Genomic DNA, 16,963 nt, shown 5'->3' on the forward strand with positions numbered 1-16,963 from the left:
TCGTCACCGGAATCGGCTGCGGCGACGGCCTTGACAACCTCGCCAACACACCAAGCCGCGTCCTTAAGATCGCACTTGATGGAGAGGACTCCGTACGTGGACGGCATCTTCATCACGCCATAGGCGCAATGGGTTGCCGCCATGAACTTGATCAGCTGGCCGACCAAGGATCCCGTTGTACGGCAACGGGGTGTGAGCCACATCGAACACGAGGTGCTCAGTCCTGAACGCTTCCCGGGACCCGAAGGTAACTGGCAGCGTGATGCGCCCCAGGGGGCGCACGATCCTGGGGTTTACTCCCCGGAACGGGTCGGTGGGCTTCATCTGCTCCAACGGCAGCTGAAGCTTCTCCACCAACCTGGCGGACAGGAGGTTGAACCCCACTCCGTTGTCCACCAGCATCTTGGTCACCGTCATGTTGTTGATGATCGGTGATACCACGAAGGGAAGAACCCCTAACTGTAGTCGGAGTGGGTGAAGGGAATCACCCGCGCTGCTCCTCAGCACGAGCCTTGTCTCGTCCCCGGGGAGGCCGCTCCCTGCCGGCTTGGGCTTGGGCTCGACCCCCCTGAGCTTCCTCTCTGCCGGTATCCCCGCTAGCCGACTTCGCTCCAGCTCTGGGGTCATTCGGGCAATCGTGGGAGAGATGCCCGATGTCCCAGCAGTTGAAGCAGGCGCCGGCTGCTCGGCGCTCCTCGTGGCGCTGCTCGCGCCTCTGCTTGATGCATTGTAGGATGCTGCAATCATGCGCATCATGGGTGGCGTTGGCTTGCCACCAGATCCGCCGGCGGACGAGGCCTTTTTCGCAGGCCTCAAGGTAGCCCCCGTTTCCGTGGCAAGGACTTGCTTCCCGCTGCGCTTCTGGGAGCCCTTCTTCTGCGAGCCCTCAGCGGGACTCGCGACAGCCTTAGCTGCAAGTTCGGGCGCCAAACGCCCTTCCTCGGCCATGGCACACTTGTGCGCCAAGGCGTAGAGCTCTTGCGTCGTCCGGATCCGGTGCGTGCTCAGCTTCTCACGCATCTTGGGGTCGCGGACGTTGATGGTGAAGGTGTTGGTGATGACGGCAGCCTCCGCCTCTGGAATGGAGTAGGAGAGACTGGAGAAGCGGTTGACGAAGCTCCGCAACGTCTCCCCGGGCTTCTGCACCACGGTGTGCAGCTCCGCCATGGTTCCCGGGTGCTTGTAGCCGCCCTGGAACGCACTCACAAACTGCTCGCGCAGGTCAGCCCAGGAGGCTATGGACCCAGCGGGCAGGTTGAGCGACCAGGTCCTCGCCGATCCCTTGAGGACCATCGGGAACCAGTTGGCCCTAACCTTGTCGTCGGCGCCGACAGCGTGCATCCCCGACGTGTAAGTAAGGAGAAAATCCTTGGGGTTCATGGTCCCGTCGTATGTCCCGAGCGCCGGTGCTCGGAACTTGCGAGGCCATGTCACCCGGCGCAGCTCGCGAGTAAACGCGGCGCAGCCGTCCTCGCCGCCCAAGGGAGCATCCTCCTGCTCTTCTGGGCGTTGGCGTTCTGCCTCACGCCAGCGCCAGCGCTCCAAGCGCTGGCAGAGGTCTTCTTGCTGGCGGGCGTTCAGGATACCCCGCGCGTCACCCCGTGTAACGGTCGGTGACGAATCCGAGGACCCCTCGGGATCCTCGCTTCCTTGCCCTCCCTGCGGGGGAGGGTGCTCTCCATGCCCTGAGACGCAGGGCGCGTCTCCGCGTCCCAGGTTCTGTCCCCGTCCTGAGCCGGCCGGGGCACCCTCGCCTTGCGGCTGCTGGGCGGCGAGTGCTTCCGCGCTCCCCACTTCATGCGCCGGCATGCCTTGCGGTGGCTCGTAGCGCACCATGACGCGTGCGGCTATGATAGCTTCTGCCGGGGTTTGGGCGGGAGGCTGCCGATTCTCTGACCGGCTGCCCTCCGCCCTGTCTCCCGGCGCCCTTGGGTGAGTGGGGTGGGATTCCGTCGGCGTCGCACGCGATGCGCTGTGCTCTTGGCGCAGCTGGCGCTGCGCATCTTCAACCCGCGAGTGGACCCGCTGGCCGGCGCGTGCAGCATCGTGCCCGCTCGCGCGACTGGCTCCGACACTGGGAGCCGCAGGCCCCCTCAGCCCGTTGTCTGCCGACGGCTGAGGAGGTGGCGGTGGCAGCTGCGACTGCTGCTGCTGCACCCGGGCATGCTCAGGGTTCTCCTGATCCTGCGACGTGGGCTGCACGTCGTGTGACCGTGTGTGTGCTGCTGGGGCACCGCACGGATCGATTCGAGAGTCGCCAGCCCGCTTGGCAGGCATAGCGACGAGTTCTGCCGTCGATGGAGACGGAGCTGATGTAGTTGTAGACGATGACGCCGGCGGTCACCAACGAGCTCTCCGCACGCCCCTACCTGGCGCGCCAGATATCATAGCCCGGGGCTTAGATGCCGGGGATGCGAGGCACCCCCTTTTTGGTTCAGCAGTGGGCGTTGGGGATCGCTCCGGCGATCGCCGGCGAGGCCAATGACGAGCGTACAATACACAAGCCTGTTTACCCAGGTTCGGGCCACCCGGAGGTGTAAAACCTTACGTTCTGCTTCTGAGTTTGTATTAGCCAATGAATAGGTGTTTACAGGTTGCCGGGGGAGCCCCGGGCGTTCTCTTCCCTTTTCTGCTAAGTGGCTACTTGCTACTTCTGGACTAAAGACTCTCACTCAAATTCCACTGGAGTGTAGCCTAGAAAGAACCGAACCCCCCGACCGATGGCGCTGGTCCTCCTGTTATACTAAAAGGGATACCACAGGTGCCTCGGTGCATGGGGGACAAGTGTCGAGCAAAGGCCCTAGGCAGCTTGCCCTTGCTGCGCTGGCATGCATGCATGGTGCAAAGTGCTGTAGCTAAGGCGGTACGTGAAGGGGCGCGTAGAGATAAACAAAAACTTTTCCTACGCGAACTCCCAAGATCTAGCCGAGGTAGAAGGCCACGAGGATTACCACTAGACGCGCAGTTGCGGATTATTGATGCGGCGCCTTGATGCAGTGCAGTCCCTCGATCCGATCCAGCCGATCCAATCCCGCGATCGTCGAAGTGCTGAACGTACAGCACCTCTGCCGGTATCCACACGTGCGAGGAGGAGCTCCGGCGGCGGACTGCTAGATCCGGTGCGACGGTTGAACTGAATCGGGCTAGGGTTCTCAACGCATGAGAGTGGAAAAACCGTGCCCTTTAGGCATCCCACGCCCCTGCTTATATATCGAGTGGAAGTGGGCTCCAAGCCTTGTGGCCCATCCACCCTGCGAGTCCAACTCGCATTGTCAGCCCAATTCCAGTTCGGGTCCAACCCGACCAAATACTTGCTCCCGCTCTTAAGTGTGTGACCCCACAGGCTCATGGCGACTTGGACACGATTGGAGTCCGACTCACAATCGATCAATCGGTAGCGGCTCCTAGCAGAACGTGCCGACTCCCAAGTACCATCGAGTCATGACGACGTACCTTCCAATGTGACATACGTCTTAGTCCCTTTTTGCCTCACGATATACCTTGTCGAACTATAGGCGATTAATCGTCATCCCTTTAATAGTTCAACTCTCTTCTCGATCTGTGATATACGATTCATCCGACTAACTCTTAGTCGATCAACCCGGTTAACAATTAACCAAGTCGCGCATGGCCATGCTTCCCGAATCATATCACTCGAGAGGGCCCAGAGAATATCTCTCCAGTCGGAGGGGCAAAATCCCATCTTGGTTATCCACATCACACAGCTTGATTCTCAGTCAACCCGAACTCTGCCTTTATAACTGCCCTGTTACGGAACAACGTTTGACAGAACCTAAGTTGGTGATCCACAACTCGGATTGTGCGATAACCTCAGGTCTAAGGATTACATTGATTGAGACATGCAAATGACGACCTACTCGTTGCATCTCAATATGGGTCAGTCCGACTCGCTAAACTCTTTAGCCGAGTCCGTGTAAGCTGGAATGACATCACCATGCCCATGACAAGTGGAACCGAGTCATCAGCCAACTTTCACATTAGTCTAGGTTATGTGTCCAGCACAACCTCAATGACTAAGGACAATTTAGTATGAACAACATGAATACATAGTTCCACAATCAAATCACATATTCAATGATACATATCAGATGTTCAAACAAGGACAACTCAATAATATTTATGAATACATTGGGAATTACATCATACATGATTGCCTCTAGGGCATATTCCCAACAGTACGTGCCTTAGATTCACTGCGAGCCACTCACTGTGGGCTGACTAGACAAGGAACCACCCTTCTGTCGGAGCATTTAATGCTTGCTTGTGCCATACTCCACGCCCTGACCAGCCCTGCACAAAAGGAGCCTGCCGGACGGCCATGTGGTGCCAATACTCTGTTTGCATTGGGCGCCGGCCCTGTTGTAAGCGCCTACGCCAGGGAACACCCTCCCCGGCAAGTGACCTTCCCGGGGGGTGCCCTGACGGGAACCTTCACGCTGCCATCTGGGGCAACCCTCGCAGCCCGGCTAGTCCTGCCGGGCTGGTGGCTTCCCGGGCAGCTCGCACCACGCTGCCCGGGCTGCCATCCTTGCGGGGAGCAAGCGGGGCGACCCACGTGTTGCGCAATGGTGGTACCCCAGGTGCCACTGGTGCGACAGTTCAATGGTATATGGTAATGTTATATGGTATGTGAATGATATTTTCGTTCGTATTTGATATCGGTCAATGTTATATGGTATTGGTATATGGTATCGATCAATGTATGTGGTGTTGGTACATTGTGTGTCAATGATATATGATATATTTTATTTGTATATGGTATAAGATGCCACATGTGAGCACATGACTGGTTCCTGCAGCACATGGTCTTTGGATTCGCATGTAGCACATGGCCTCTGCCATATTTGCATGTAGCACATGGCTTCTTCCCGCTCCGCTACATAGCGAAGCCGGTACAAAAGAGTTTCCGTCGATCTCACATGCATTTTTACATGCAGTCGGGAGGGCCCCGATGGCGCATCCCACTCGGCCGATGCCATGGCACCACGGCCAACCTTTTCTTTTTTAGAATCGATTAAATAAAAAGAGCTAGAAGGTTAGTAGAACGCCAAAATCGGCAACAACGACACCCCGTAGTGGCAAAAGAAAAACCACACAACCCACCCTATCTAGCGAGGACTAGAACCTAGTTGCAACCACGTCCTCCCGAGCCCGCGCTACCACATCACCACGCTCCAGCGCAAGTTCCGCGCCGTCGGCCTCGACGACGTCACTGACCTCGTCGCGCTCTCGGGGGCGCACACGTTCGGGAGGGTGCAATGCCAGTTTGTGACGGACCGGCTCTACAACTTCAGCTAGACAAGGAAGCCGGACCCGACGAGGGACGCGGGCTACCGGTCATGCCCGATGCCTTCGACAAGGGCTACTTCACCAACCTCTAGGCCAGCCGCAGGTTCCTCCAGTCCGACCAAGAGCTGATGTCGGCACCCGGCGCGCCCACGGCGGCATCATCGCCCGCTTCGCCCGCAGAAAGAAGGCCTTCTTTAGGAGCTTCGCCGCGTCCATGGTCAACATGGGGAACATCAGGCCGCTCGCATGTGAACAGGGGAGGTCCGGAAGAACTGCTAGAAGGTCAGTGGAAGCTAGCTAGCTAGGGAGTGATCGAGATGCACATGTGCTTGGTTAGATTCCAACTGTGATGCATTCAAATTTAACCATTTCTTCTGAGATGTACCATCTGTGTGTGTGTGATATATATATGATGCATACAAGCATGCATGTACGGATGTACGTACTTCAAACTCTTTAATTTACGAGTTTGATTGTGATATATGCACTGGAAAGCTGTAGTCATTGCTTGGACATGTCTTCCTTGAGAGATCTCCTTGGAAACCGATATGAATATCACCTTGTCCATGGGTTTCTCTCCTTGGAAACGGACATGAAACTCTTAATTTATGAATTTGATGGTTGTGATCTATGCACCGGAAAATCTATACAGAAAACAAGAAAAGAAGAGTAACGAGAAAATACTGACTTCATGAGTGAGCCGCAACATCTAGTACACTAGACGAGGACACAATATGGACACAAATCTTCTAGACCACGCCACCTCCTTCGATAACTAAGATGGCATAGCTAAGAACACACAAACCCAACAACAAAGGTAACAAAACTAGATGCCAAATGTTGATCCGTGTTAGTGAAATCATGGGCATGTCCAGGCGCCAAGGCTACCAGGTCTTTAATTAGCTATGGGCCTAGAACCCAAAGTCCAAGAAAATTCCTTTGATAATATGCTCTCCAACCCAATATTGGCTGGCCCAACCCAATATTACTTGGTCCAACCCGAGTTGTGGTGGAGCGCTGGCTCCGGACCCTATATATAATCCTCGTACCCTTGTATATTCGAGAAAACCCAAATCTTACCCTTCCCACTTTCCAGTTTCATCTCTGTCAAGCGGCGGCGGTATGCAATAGATAGCACGCCATAGGACTGGGCTCAAGCTACGATGGCGATGAGGCCAAACAGCAAAGATCTGTAAGTATCCAGGCAAAAGAAAACTAGCGACGAAGGATCTAAGAGCGTCTAGGAGCTTGGACCGAATGGCGTCCAGTAGCTCATCTAGCAGCGATGGATCTAACAGCAGCGGTGATGAGTGGGTGCCAAAAAGTCAGCGACCACTCCGGCAAAAAAGGCAAGGAGCGAAGAGGACGACATCTGAACAAGTAAGTACTCTTGAATCCTTCAACCCATTTCAATGTTTTCAACACGGACATGCCATCAAAAGCACATATGAATTTGTGATCCGTGTGCTATCATTCGATTTACCAATTCTTACTTAGTGTTTCTCCTTTCCGCGTGGTCTTGAAAAAGCTAGTTGTTGAACTGCAATTGATTTACATCAACCATATCTATTTTTATAGTTCTTTTGTACAATTGATAGATCTCATCCTTGGATTTGAAGTTTCGATTTGGATCTGAATATGTAAAGTTTCGATTTGGATCTGAATATGTAAGATGGTATACTGAACATGATAACTATTATGTTTTAAATGGTAAACTAGCAGGTATACATAAATCGTGGAATCATCCCAGAAGTCTTAGTAGGATATAGTGCATTGTGAAATCATATGTATTACATATTTATATGCACCTTCGAGTACTAACAATAGCTGATATGCTTTTGCTTGATGGTGACAGGTTACGAAAGGAATCGTTGAGCAAATCAGAATCAACCCTGTGGTGTCGACGATCGAAGTGGAGCATGGGGTTATCGCTCCTTCGCACTCTCCAACCCCTCCGGAACATCTGGTCGTAGATTGTGCTATGCCCAAGAGCGCTTCAAAGCTGTCCACCGGCCCACAAATTGTGGAAACAAAATTTCCATATCATAGTACAGATTGTGCCAGCACGTCTAGGAGCTTGGACCAAATGGCGTTGAGTAGCTCATCTAGCAGCAATGAGTCTAGCAGCAGCGGTGATGAGTGGGTGCCGAAAAGTCAGCGACCACGTCGCCGAAAAAGGCGAGGAGTGAAGAGGTCGACATCCGTACAGGTAAAATCTCCTCAATCCTTCAACCCAATTCATTGTTTTCAACACTTACATGCCATCAAAAGCACATATGAATATGTGATCCCTATGCTCTGATATGATGCACTAATTTTTATTGTTTTTTCTTTTTTTGTGGTCTTGGAAAAACTAGTTGTTGAATTGCAATTGATTTACATCAACCATATGGAATTTTTTTAGTTCTTTTGTAAAATTGATAGATCTCATCCATGGATTTGAAGTTTCGATTTAGATTTGAATGTGTAAGATGGTATGCTAAAGATGATAACTATTATGTTGTTTTAAATGGTAAAGTAGTAGGTATATATATACCTTGGAATCATCCCAAAAGTCTTGGTAAGATATAGTAATTGTGAAATCATATGTATTATATATTTATATGCACCTTCAAGTAATAACACTAGCTGATCTGCTTTTTGGTTGATCGTAACAGGTTACTGAAGGAATCGTTGAGCAAATTGGAATCAATCCTGTGGTGTCGACGATCCAAGTAGAGCATGGGGTTAACACTCATTCGCACTCTCCAACCCCTCCAAAACATTTGGTCATAGATTGTGCTCTGGTCAAGAACGCTTCAAAGCTGTCCACCAACGCTTCAAAGCTGTCCACCAACACAGAAATTATGGAAACAAAATTCCCAGATCGTAGCGCAGATTGTGCCAGGGCCAAGAACACTCCAAAGCTGCAGACCAACCCAAATGTTTTAGAAACAAAATCACCAATTAATAATGAAGATTTTGTGGGGCCCAATATCATTAAACGGCTGCCTGCCAGCACAGAAATTCTGAAACCAAAATCCCCAGACCAGCTGCCTGCCAGTGCCAACACAGAAATTTTGAGACGAACATCCCCAGACAACAAACCAGGGTCTATTTCAAACCATTATTTTCGAAGGGAAAGCCCCGCTTTGAGCTCTGTTTCCCCGCGTGGCACCACCGTCATGGCATCGCCACCACAGCATCCACCTGCTACTGCCCCCCTGCCCACAGCAACACCCGCTCATCCGGCGACCGCCTCGCAGCCCCTGCCCAGTGCCTTCCTCGCCACCTCTGCCCCGCAACGCGCCGCCGCCGCGAGTCCGCCGCCGGCGCCGCAGTTTGTCTTCACCGCCACCTCTGCCACGCAACGCGCCGCCGCCGCGAGTCCGCCGCCGTTTGTCTTCACCGCCACCTCTGCCCCGCAACGCGCCGCCGCCGCGAGTCCGGCTCCGTCGCCGCAGTTTGTCTTCACCGCCACCTCTGCCCCGCAACGCGCCGCCACCGCGAGTCCGCCATCGTTTATCTTCACCGCCACCTCTGCCCCGCAACGCGCCGTCGCCGCGAGTCCGCCACCGTTTGTCTTCACCGCCACCTCTGCCCCGCAACGCGCCGCCGCCGCGACTCCGCCGCCGGCGGTGCCGTTTGTCTTCACCGCCACCTCTGCCCCGCAACGCGTCGCCGCCGCGAGTCCGCCGGCGGCGGCGCCGTTTGTCTTCACCGGCCGCGCGCTACACACTAATCCCCGCCCCGCCTCCACCTCCCATGGCATCATCTACCCCGTGGCCACATCCTCCACCGCCGCCGCGAACCAGCGCCGGGCTCCTCACGTCGCCGTCGGGTACCCACGTGCCAACGCCGTCGCTCTCCCCATCGCGCCGTCTCAGCAGCCTCAGGTGCCAACACAGTCAAGGTTGCCCGCTGCCGCGCCGCGGTCGGTCGTGGCGGGTGTGACGCCGTCGCCACGTCCCGAGCTGCCTCCTCGAGGAGTTCCTATAGCACCGCAGCCTCAACCCGAGGTACATAAATTATTGGAGGAAGGAAAGCATATTGTTTTGTTGTTTGAGCATGTTATCTGAATGCACGCGGTGCTTTCTTTTAGGCATCCATGTTGATCAGGATACACCTTATTGTTAATTCTGCAATCAAGATTATGAATTGTGAGGTTCCCTTATAATGTCTGTTGTTCTTTTTGTGAAAATTCTTAGGTTAATCCAGTTCCAGCTGTTGCTCTTACTCCATTTCCTCAACCTCGGGAGCAGAGCAACGCACAGGAAAGGTAAATGAAATAAGAACAAGTGTACGAAATTATCTTTTCGATTGAAACTGCAAGTGAAAATTTGTAACTGGACTTCATTGCAGAGGAAGTACCAATGAAGACTCTAGAACTGTGGTGATCCATGGTCGCAATGTAAGTGCATGCTTATTAAAAGTCCATATTGTAGACAAAAGAGTTGCGAGATGCAATATTTGTAATACATTTTCTAGTAAGAGGAGAATGGTTCTACTTTTGACTAGTTTGAACAGGTCCAGTTAGTATTGCAATTGCAAATGGATTTTGTATTACCTGATGACGCACATAAGATGTGTAGAATACATGAGTTTGCACTTTGTACAGATCACTGATAGGTTGTTTCAGTTCCTAAGGTACTATAACCAATTAAGGACATAGAGTGTAGTCTATTTCCTTTTCTTAATGAGTTATGATGAGGTTGTCTGATCGGGGGTCTAATGAGAATTGGGTAATAAGGCAGAGATTAGTACCTGGTCCATAAAAAAATAGATGCAAATTTATGCATTTTCAAGAAGGATAAAAGTTTGATTCACCAAATTTATGCATTGCTTGTTTGTCATCTAGAGAGATGAATTGGATGTCACAAAAGAACTGACATTTATTCTGATTTGTTTTGTATTGTTCCAAAGGTTAACTTGTCGGACAGTGAGTCAGGATCCTTGTATGCACTCTGCCGATCTTGGGTGCGGAATGGTGTTCAACATGAAATTCAGGTTTGGATACTTTTATTCTATCACTTGAATGCATAAGTTACTACTTGATCGTTACAATTTTTCTTTACTTTGGATTCTGTAAATCAGTTCCTTTTGACTTTAATCACAGCTTAAATGCCTTTCTAGTGTTTTTAAAGCAACTTTCTGCTAGTTTTGTGTTTTTCGTACTTAAAATTCTGCTCTTTGACTCCTTGACATAAATATCATGTGTGTCCTTTGAGAAACAAAACAGGTTATTGTTCAGGTAAATTTCAGTTAGAAAATTGGATCTATGGGTATATTGGTCATAGTGGATAGGATACTATATATCTCAACAGGCATGTATTTTGGGGATAACTATTAATTCTTCCTAACAAAGTTTTCCTCACTTGTATTTGCACTAAAGCGTGATTTCTGTATTTTGTATTCCAAAATTATGATCGGAGGAGACAGTATCCTCACTTCGTGTACCCAAAGCTAATTAGAAGAATCTTTTGTTTCATTGTAACTGCAATTGTCACCGTACAGCTAGGTTTGTTGTTCTGTGTTTTGGGGTTTCCCTCCTGTTACTTTCAGAGGCTGTGTATTTGCGTTCTCTATACAAAAGTCCTCATTACTTATCTCACTTTTGATTTCAGCCAAGCTTTGTTGGAAACGTTGCACCAGTTCTTCCAAGACCTTTGCCTGCTTCGGTTGTAGATTCTAGGATGTCAGGAAAAGACAAGGAAGCTGAAAATGAAGAACCAAAAGAAAAGAAGGTATCTTGCAAAAATAAACTTTGCTACCTTAATTTAATGAGGTTAATACTTTGCTAATGCAAATGCACTGTTGATCAATCGTGTGTGCTTAGATATATCCTTTCCAGACAATTGAGGATTCTCCATGACATCTGCATTCCCAAATCTTATAGCCAATTTTAGGTTTTGGAATCATTAATAAGCTTCCATCCATAGCAGTATCTGAATTTCTGAAGCATATCTTTATAAGTGCATTTGCTAATTCACTGCCGTACAACATAATAGCACATCATTATGTGCAGTTAGTTGTGAAACATGATATGAACATTAACCTTCTTAGTTTTAGGTTCCGTATTTTGCCAGACAATAAAGAGCCTAAATGAAGTTATAGCATCAGTTTTTCTTGTCATGATTGTTTTTCCTCTGCGTAATAATATAGAGTGCCCCTACATTTTCGAGCTACTGGCATGTAGGTATTTTATAACTTAGAAAATGAGATAGTTGACCGGCACATTCAACTGGTTGTTTGGGACATGCATAGACTAGAGCAGAAGTTTCAGTTCTTCCCTGTTCCATTTTTCTTTACCCTTTTTTGTCAGAAGGTTTTGAAGTCATATTATCCTGTATATGCTACAGTTTCTTTTGTTCACCTCTAATCCTTGTTGAGTCCGTTCTGAAAAAATATTTTTCATCTGCTCATGGGGGTGAAATTTGGTAGGTCGGCACTTCCTTAAATTATATCTAGCTAAAGGTTCTAAACCTAACCTGTTGGCGGTGTTGGGTTCATCTGTTGTTACTCACCAAAAAAATGTCAAATTGCAAAGATTATATTTCTCATTATCTGGGACTGAAGGGATAAAGGGTTGTTTCTCTTTTGGTGATGGGATTTTTAAGTGGAGTTTACTTGTTTAAGATCTTCTGTTACCCAGCAGGCCAGCACCTTTTGTAGATGGTGTATTTTACCTCCATTGTCTTTCTCTATTACCAGAAACACTAGTGCTGACTCTGCTACCATTTACCATTGGACTTGATCTTCCATTCTGCAGAATGATACTGGGGAATATACTACAGCTGAGTTATTGAAGGAACTTGTTGATCGTGCAAAAAAGATACGCGCTGAGTATGTATTTTTCTTCTCTCAACCCTTTTGTACCTTCTTATTAGAGGTTCAATCAATCACCAGATGAATATTAGGCCAAGACATTGTGAGGACATTAATAGTTTTGTTGGTAGGATTATGGCAGCATAATGGATATGATTGTTCCTTTTCCTTTGTGGGGTTATTATTAAGTCGGATAATTAAATGTTTTTTATGCTCAAAGCTCACTTCTTGTTGTATTGGTGAAGTAGCAGTTCAGAACCATACCTTAAAATGGGAACATAATAATAAAATCCTGATTGGACTTGAATTATTTTCTTCCATTTTGACATAAGTTTGTTTGGCAGATTCCGCAAGGAGAGGCAATCCCGCATTGAAAGGTACAAGCAGCGCTTGGCACTTCTTTTGCCCTCAACACCACTTCCACCTAGCGAGCCTGGGACGCATGATAGACGTCCATAGTACCGACCCATGAGATTGCAAGCGCCATGGCTTCCATGTAGCCTTTGCGTTGCTGTGTCAATTTACAGAATCTATAGAAGTTGTTACAGCTTTCCTGTTATACTGTTACTGTGTTTTGTGGTACGTTTTGGTAACTTCGTGACCAACAATAATTTTGCGGGTTTTCCTGAGAATAGAGTGTACCTCAGGATTGATTAGCCTTTCTTCTCAGAACCCTTTGCCCTGTGAAACCGTTTGTTAAGAATCTTATAAATTTCGAGATTGAAACTATTTCTAGTATGGTAAAGTTTCTTCTCTTTATTTGTCAGAATTGTTATGTAGCACTTTTTAGATTTTCAGAATTGTTACGTACGTATTTTTTGGATATACCAGAATTGTTGTTTATTACTCCGTAAGTTATCAGTAACATGATTTTTTGGAGCGAAAATATCTGAACTTTATAGATGATGCAAACAAGGACCCGAGGAAAACCAATGAGGCTTCTCCTAAAACAAAACCGACCACGGAGTCTATGCACGGATCCTTTCGCGTATCATGCATGGCCTGTTGCTGGTAGGCTGCACTTTCCACCATTTATGTGAAGCTATTTTTTTGTACTAGTACAAGCTATTCTCCTGGAATCGAGGCATTTGTTTAGAGCATTCAGAATCTTATAAACCATGGCGTGTCAATGTCACGTTCCAGCGGTGAAATGTAAATAGAATTACTGAGTGGAGTAGTACGTACCTTGAAGGGCGACGAAGTCAATGTCATTGAGCCCGAGCTCGGCGAACCTCGCTATAAGGACGTCCAGAGCTTCCGACGGGGCTAGGGAGGTTTCGTTGTTGGCGCCGTCGAAGTTGGCCGTCCTGGCGTCCTTCCGCCCCAGCATCACAGTCCAGTTGGGTCCTCCTGCCTGATATATCACCCGCGTACGTACGCAAACAGCAAACTGTGTTAGCAGTAATAATTCATCTTTACAGACATGTGTAGAGGATGTCTGGAGAGAATGGATGGAAGAATGGCACTGATGACCAGCTCAACGGAAATCTCGGCGGCGATCGCGAGGATGTCGGCGCAGGAGACGACGCCGGGGCAGACCTCCTCCAGGGCGGTATTGATGTCGTCCACCACCCCGAACCCCCGCACCGAGTTCTTGTTCGGGTCGGCCGTCGGCGTTCTTCTCGCTTATTATCGCCGGGCTGTCGACCGGCAGCAACGACCCGTCACAGCCCTGCGTGCACACGCACGTTAATTGGCTCGAGCTAGCAGGGTTGCCGGCGCGCACACACACACGCTAGGCACGTTATTACTGTACTAGTACTTACACTGACGAAGCAGTCGTGGAAATGGAGGCGGACGAGGCTGGCGAGGATGCGGGGGTCGCTGACCGGCGCCGCCTGGATGACGCGCAGCGCCGTGTCATGGATGTCCGTCGGGCATGAGCCGACGTAGTACGCCGGGCTCAGCTCCTGCGCTCCAGCAGCAGCACTAGCGCTGGCACGGGAGAAGGATGCGCCATCCTTCACGAATTACGTACTGCGCGTGCGTGCTGTGCAGAGTGCGGGTCACTCGGCTTGCTCGATCGCTAGCTAACTTTGTCCCGTGTGTGATTCGTTCTTGGAATGGCCAGCATACGCCCGACATGGCTCTACTCCTTATAGCCAAGCTTAAGGTAGCAGCTAGCAGCTTAGCTAGAGGTTTTGGCGCCGCCGCGTGACCCGTCTGACAGTTAGTAAGTTGTTGCTTTTGCCACTGTGTACTGATGCGTGGACTCACTCCTGCAACGCGGACCACTGAAATGACTGGTAGTAGGATTTCTTTTCTTTCTTGAAAGGGTGGTAGGATTTTCTTTTTAGAGGGTATCAGGGTAGTAGGATTTTTTTTTTGTTTTTCGAAAAACTGTTTCCTTCAATTCCTTGAAAATCCTTTTTCGAGAAACGACTGACTAGTAGCCGAGCACCTTGGCTGAAAGGTTCTCGAGACTCGACTGCTAAGACTTGAGATAGAGGCTTGGCGGGAAACGGTCCTCCTGAGGTTGTTCGATTATGACCGGATACGGTTCGGCACTCGGTGCACACAAAAACTAATCCAATTTGGGACATTCACCTTACATAGAACAAAAGTACTTGGTGTGATTTATATGACATGAAATTAGTATCGCTAGATTTGTTATCAAAGTACTTCATGATACTTGCGGTTTCATGTCATATAAACTACACTTTAACATAATAATTTGTGATCAAAATCTTGTCTTAATGAAAGCTAATATGACATTTTTTAAGGGAGCGAGAGAGTATCAGTTTTGTTTGTGCAAGTTATTCCTCCCCAATTTGGCACATTCACCATACATAGAATTCTTTTTACACCTTAACACTTCAACGACCATTCAAGTGGAAAATGAATTCCTTCGAAAGAATGAAAAAAAAATCAAATAAACGAACAAGATCGATTATATCTTCTCCTTTGAACAACACCACTGCTGCGATCGATCAGCTTTGATTCACCACCCTGCAGTGCCTCCTGACCTCCCCCATGTCGCCGGTCAGTGGCGCAATGTTGCCCATCTTGATCATCGCCGTTGCGAAGCTCCGGAAGAAGTCGGCTTCGCTGTCAGCGAACCGCCCGACGATGGGCGCGGTGGCGGCGGCCGCGCCGTCCGGCACCGAGAGCATCGCCTGGTCGGACCGGAGCAGGCCGCGGTTGCGTAGGATGTTGACGTAGTAGCTGTTGTCGAAGGCGTCCGGTGTGGCCGGGTCGAGGTTGTTCAGGCGCTCGTCCACCCCCGCCGAAGCCGGGCAGAACTGGCGCAGGGCGGATAGGAACTCCCGGTCCAGCGCCGGGTCCGGCTGCTCGGCGAGCCTGTCCTGGACGAACCTGCATTGCGCTCGGCCGATCGTGTGTGCTCCTGGAAGATGATGGCCAGATATGTCATTTGGAATTCTCGCAGTCGTGAGATGTGAATAGAACTAGGAGTACTGATTTGGGGATTTGGTCGTAGTTGTAGACCTTGGAGGGCGACGAAGTCAGTGTCGTCGAGGCCGAGGCTGGCGAACTTCTCTCTGAGGACGCCCAGAGCATCCGTCGGGCCGGGGAGGTTGTCGGCGCCTTCGAAGTTTGCCGTCGTGGCGTCCCTCCGCCCCAGCATCACTCTCCAGTACGGCCCTCCTGCCTGATCACAGATAGCTAACGTGTCAGCAGTAATTCAACGGGCCGCCGGCCGCGCGGATGCAGAGCACACATGTTTGCGGACGAACGAACGAGTGGGTGGCACTGACCAGCTCAACGGAGATCTCGGCGGCGAGCGCGAGGATGTCGGCACAGGAGACGATGCCGGGGCAAGCGTGCTCCAGGGCGGCCTTGATGTCGTCCACCACCGGGAACCCCCGGGCCGAGTTGTTGTTCGGTGCGGCGTTCTTCTCGCTTCTTACCGCCGGGCTGTCGTCCAGCAGCAACGACCCGTCACAGCCCTGCAAACACACACGTTAATTAGCTCGAGCTCAAATTAACACCACACACAACCTGCGGCCAGTGCGGGCACAACACGTTGTTACTACGTACATTGACGAAGCAGTCGTGGAACTGGAGGCGGACGAGGCTGGCGAGGATGCGCGGGTCGGCGACCCGGGCCTCCTGGATGACGCGCCGCGCCGTGTCGTCGACGTGCGGGCACGAGCCGTCGTAGAACGCAGGGCTCAGCTGCTGCGCCCTCGACACGGCGGCGAGCAAGGCGCACAAGGCCAGGCTCAGCGCTGCTACTGGAACGGCGGAAGGAGACCCCATCTCCGATTCCCTTGCTAAGTTGCTATCTATCTAGCTCGCCCCCAAGACACTTTGAGTGTGTATGTTATGTGCAGTGTATCTCTTGCTTGCTCGATCTATGCCCGATTGCTCGCTAATTGTGATTCGTGGTGGAGTGGGCATGCCCGGTATGGCTCTACTTATACCCAGGCTAGCTAGCTAGCTAGCGCGGGGTTTTGACATGGCCGTGACCCGTGAGAGTTAAGCTGTTGCCTTTTTTCGCCACAATCATGCGTGGACTCGCTCCTGCAACGCGGAGTGTAGTAGTTTAGCACTGTGATTGAAAGGATCTTGAGTAGTACTGAGACTTCGAGAATTGAGATAGACCAGGCGAGCGGGAATTGGTCCTCGTGCAGCTGTTAAATCATGTGCGGATACGGGTTTAGCAATGGGTCCACACACAACTAAGATCATAAGATATTACGAGTTAAAGCGCGTGGTTAGTGATTTTCTTTGACACGCACTTGAATGTTGAAAGGACGTCTTAATAATATGTTTGTATATAAGCTTGAAGCTTCACAGCTGGTGGTGGTGGTGGTGTTAAACTCGTGAATTAGTCTATTCAAATTTTACCGCGAAGGAATTAGCATAAACTATGAGCAAAATGAAT

The 16,963-nt window shown here is 50.2% G+C and overlaps 2 protein-coding genes and 2 pseudogenes across 2 annotated transcripts; 2 read left to right on the top strand and 2 right to left on the bottom strand.

Moving 5' to 3' along the window:
- Nucleotides 1-5,607, top strand: part of LOC112270801 — a 7,827-nt pseudogene extending 2,220 nt beyond the window's left edge.
- A 2,867-nt stretch (nt 5,608-8,474) lies between these two features.
- Nucleotides 8,475-12,755, top strand: LOC100830694 (LIM domain-binding protein 3). The gene is made up of 8 exons (XM_003561804.3): nt 8,475-8,628; nt 9,004-9,308; nt 9,498-9,568; nt 9,652-9,700; nt 10,213-10,296; nt 10,914-11,033; nt 12,059-12,132; nt 12,459-12,755. Exons 1-8 carry the CDS (start codon nt 8,475-8,477, stop codon nt 12,571-12,573), a joined length of 972 nt encoding a protein of 323 aa, XP_003561852.1. The 3' UTR covers nt 12,574-12,755.
- A 424-nt stretch (nt 12,756-13,179) lies between these two features.
- LOC100831308 lies at nt 13,180-14,199 on the bottom strand (annotated as a pseudogene).
- A 656-nt stretch (nt 14,200-14,855) lies between these two features.
- On the bottom strand, nt 14,856-16,452 carry LOC100831610 (peroxidase A2). The gene is made up of 4 exons (XM_003561807.4): nt 16,114-16,452; nt 15,831-16,022; nt 15,562-15,724; nt 14,856-15,460 (listed from the first exon to the last, which is right to left on the bottom strand). The coding sequence occupies exons 1-4, from the start codon at nt 16,333-16,335 to the stop codon at nt 15,045-15,047; spliced, it is 993 nt and encodes a 330-aa protein (XP_003561855.1). The 5' UTR covers nt 16,336-16,452; the 3' UTR covers nt 14,856-15,044.
- Nucleotides 16,453-16,963: the final 511 nt, after the last annotated feature.

This window comes from Brachypodium distachyon, chromosome 1 (genome assembly GCF_000005505.3).
Source record: "Brachypodium distachyon strain Bd21 chromosome 1, Brachypodium_distachyon_v3.0, whole genome shotgun sequence".
NCBI classification, from domain to species: domain Eukaryota; kingdom Viridiplantae; phylum Streptophyta; class Magnoliopsida; order Poales; family Poaceae; genus Brachypodium; species Brachypodium distachyon.

Excerpts from the sequence above, each read along its gene's own strand:
- LOC100830694 (XM_003561804.3), top strand. The coding sequence starts at position 8,475 with ATGGCATCGCCACCACAGCATCCACCTGCTACTGCCCCCCTGCCCACA. Across the intron at positions 9,701-10,212 it reads TGGTGATCCATGGTCGCAAT|GTTAACTTGTCGGACAGTGA; the intron begins GTAAGTGCATGC and ends ATTGTTCCAAAG. Across the intron at positions 11,034-12,058 it reads AAGAACCAAAAGAAAAGAAG|AATGATACTGGGGAATATAC; the intron begins GTATCTTGCAAA and ends TCCATTCTGCAG.
- LOC100831610 (XM_003561807.4), bottom strand. The coding sequence starts at position 16,335 with ATGGGGTCTCCTTCCGCCGTTCCAGTAGCAGCGCTGAGCCTGGCCTTG. Across the intron at positions 15,725-15,830 it reads CCGAGATCTCCGTTGAGCTG|GCAGGAGGGCCGTACTGGAG; the intron begins GTCAGTGCCACC and ends ATCTGTGATCAG. Across the intron at positions 15,461-15,561 it reads TGACTTCGTCGCCCTCCAAG|GAGCACACACGATCGGCCGA; the intron begins GTCTACAACTAC and ends ATCATCTTCCAG.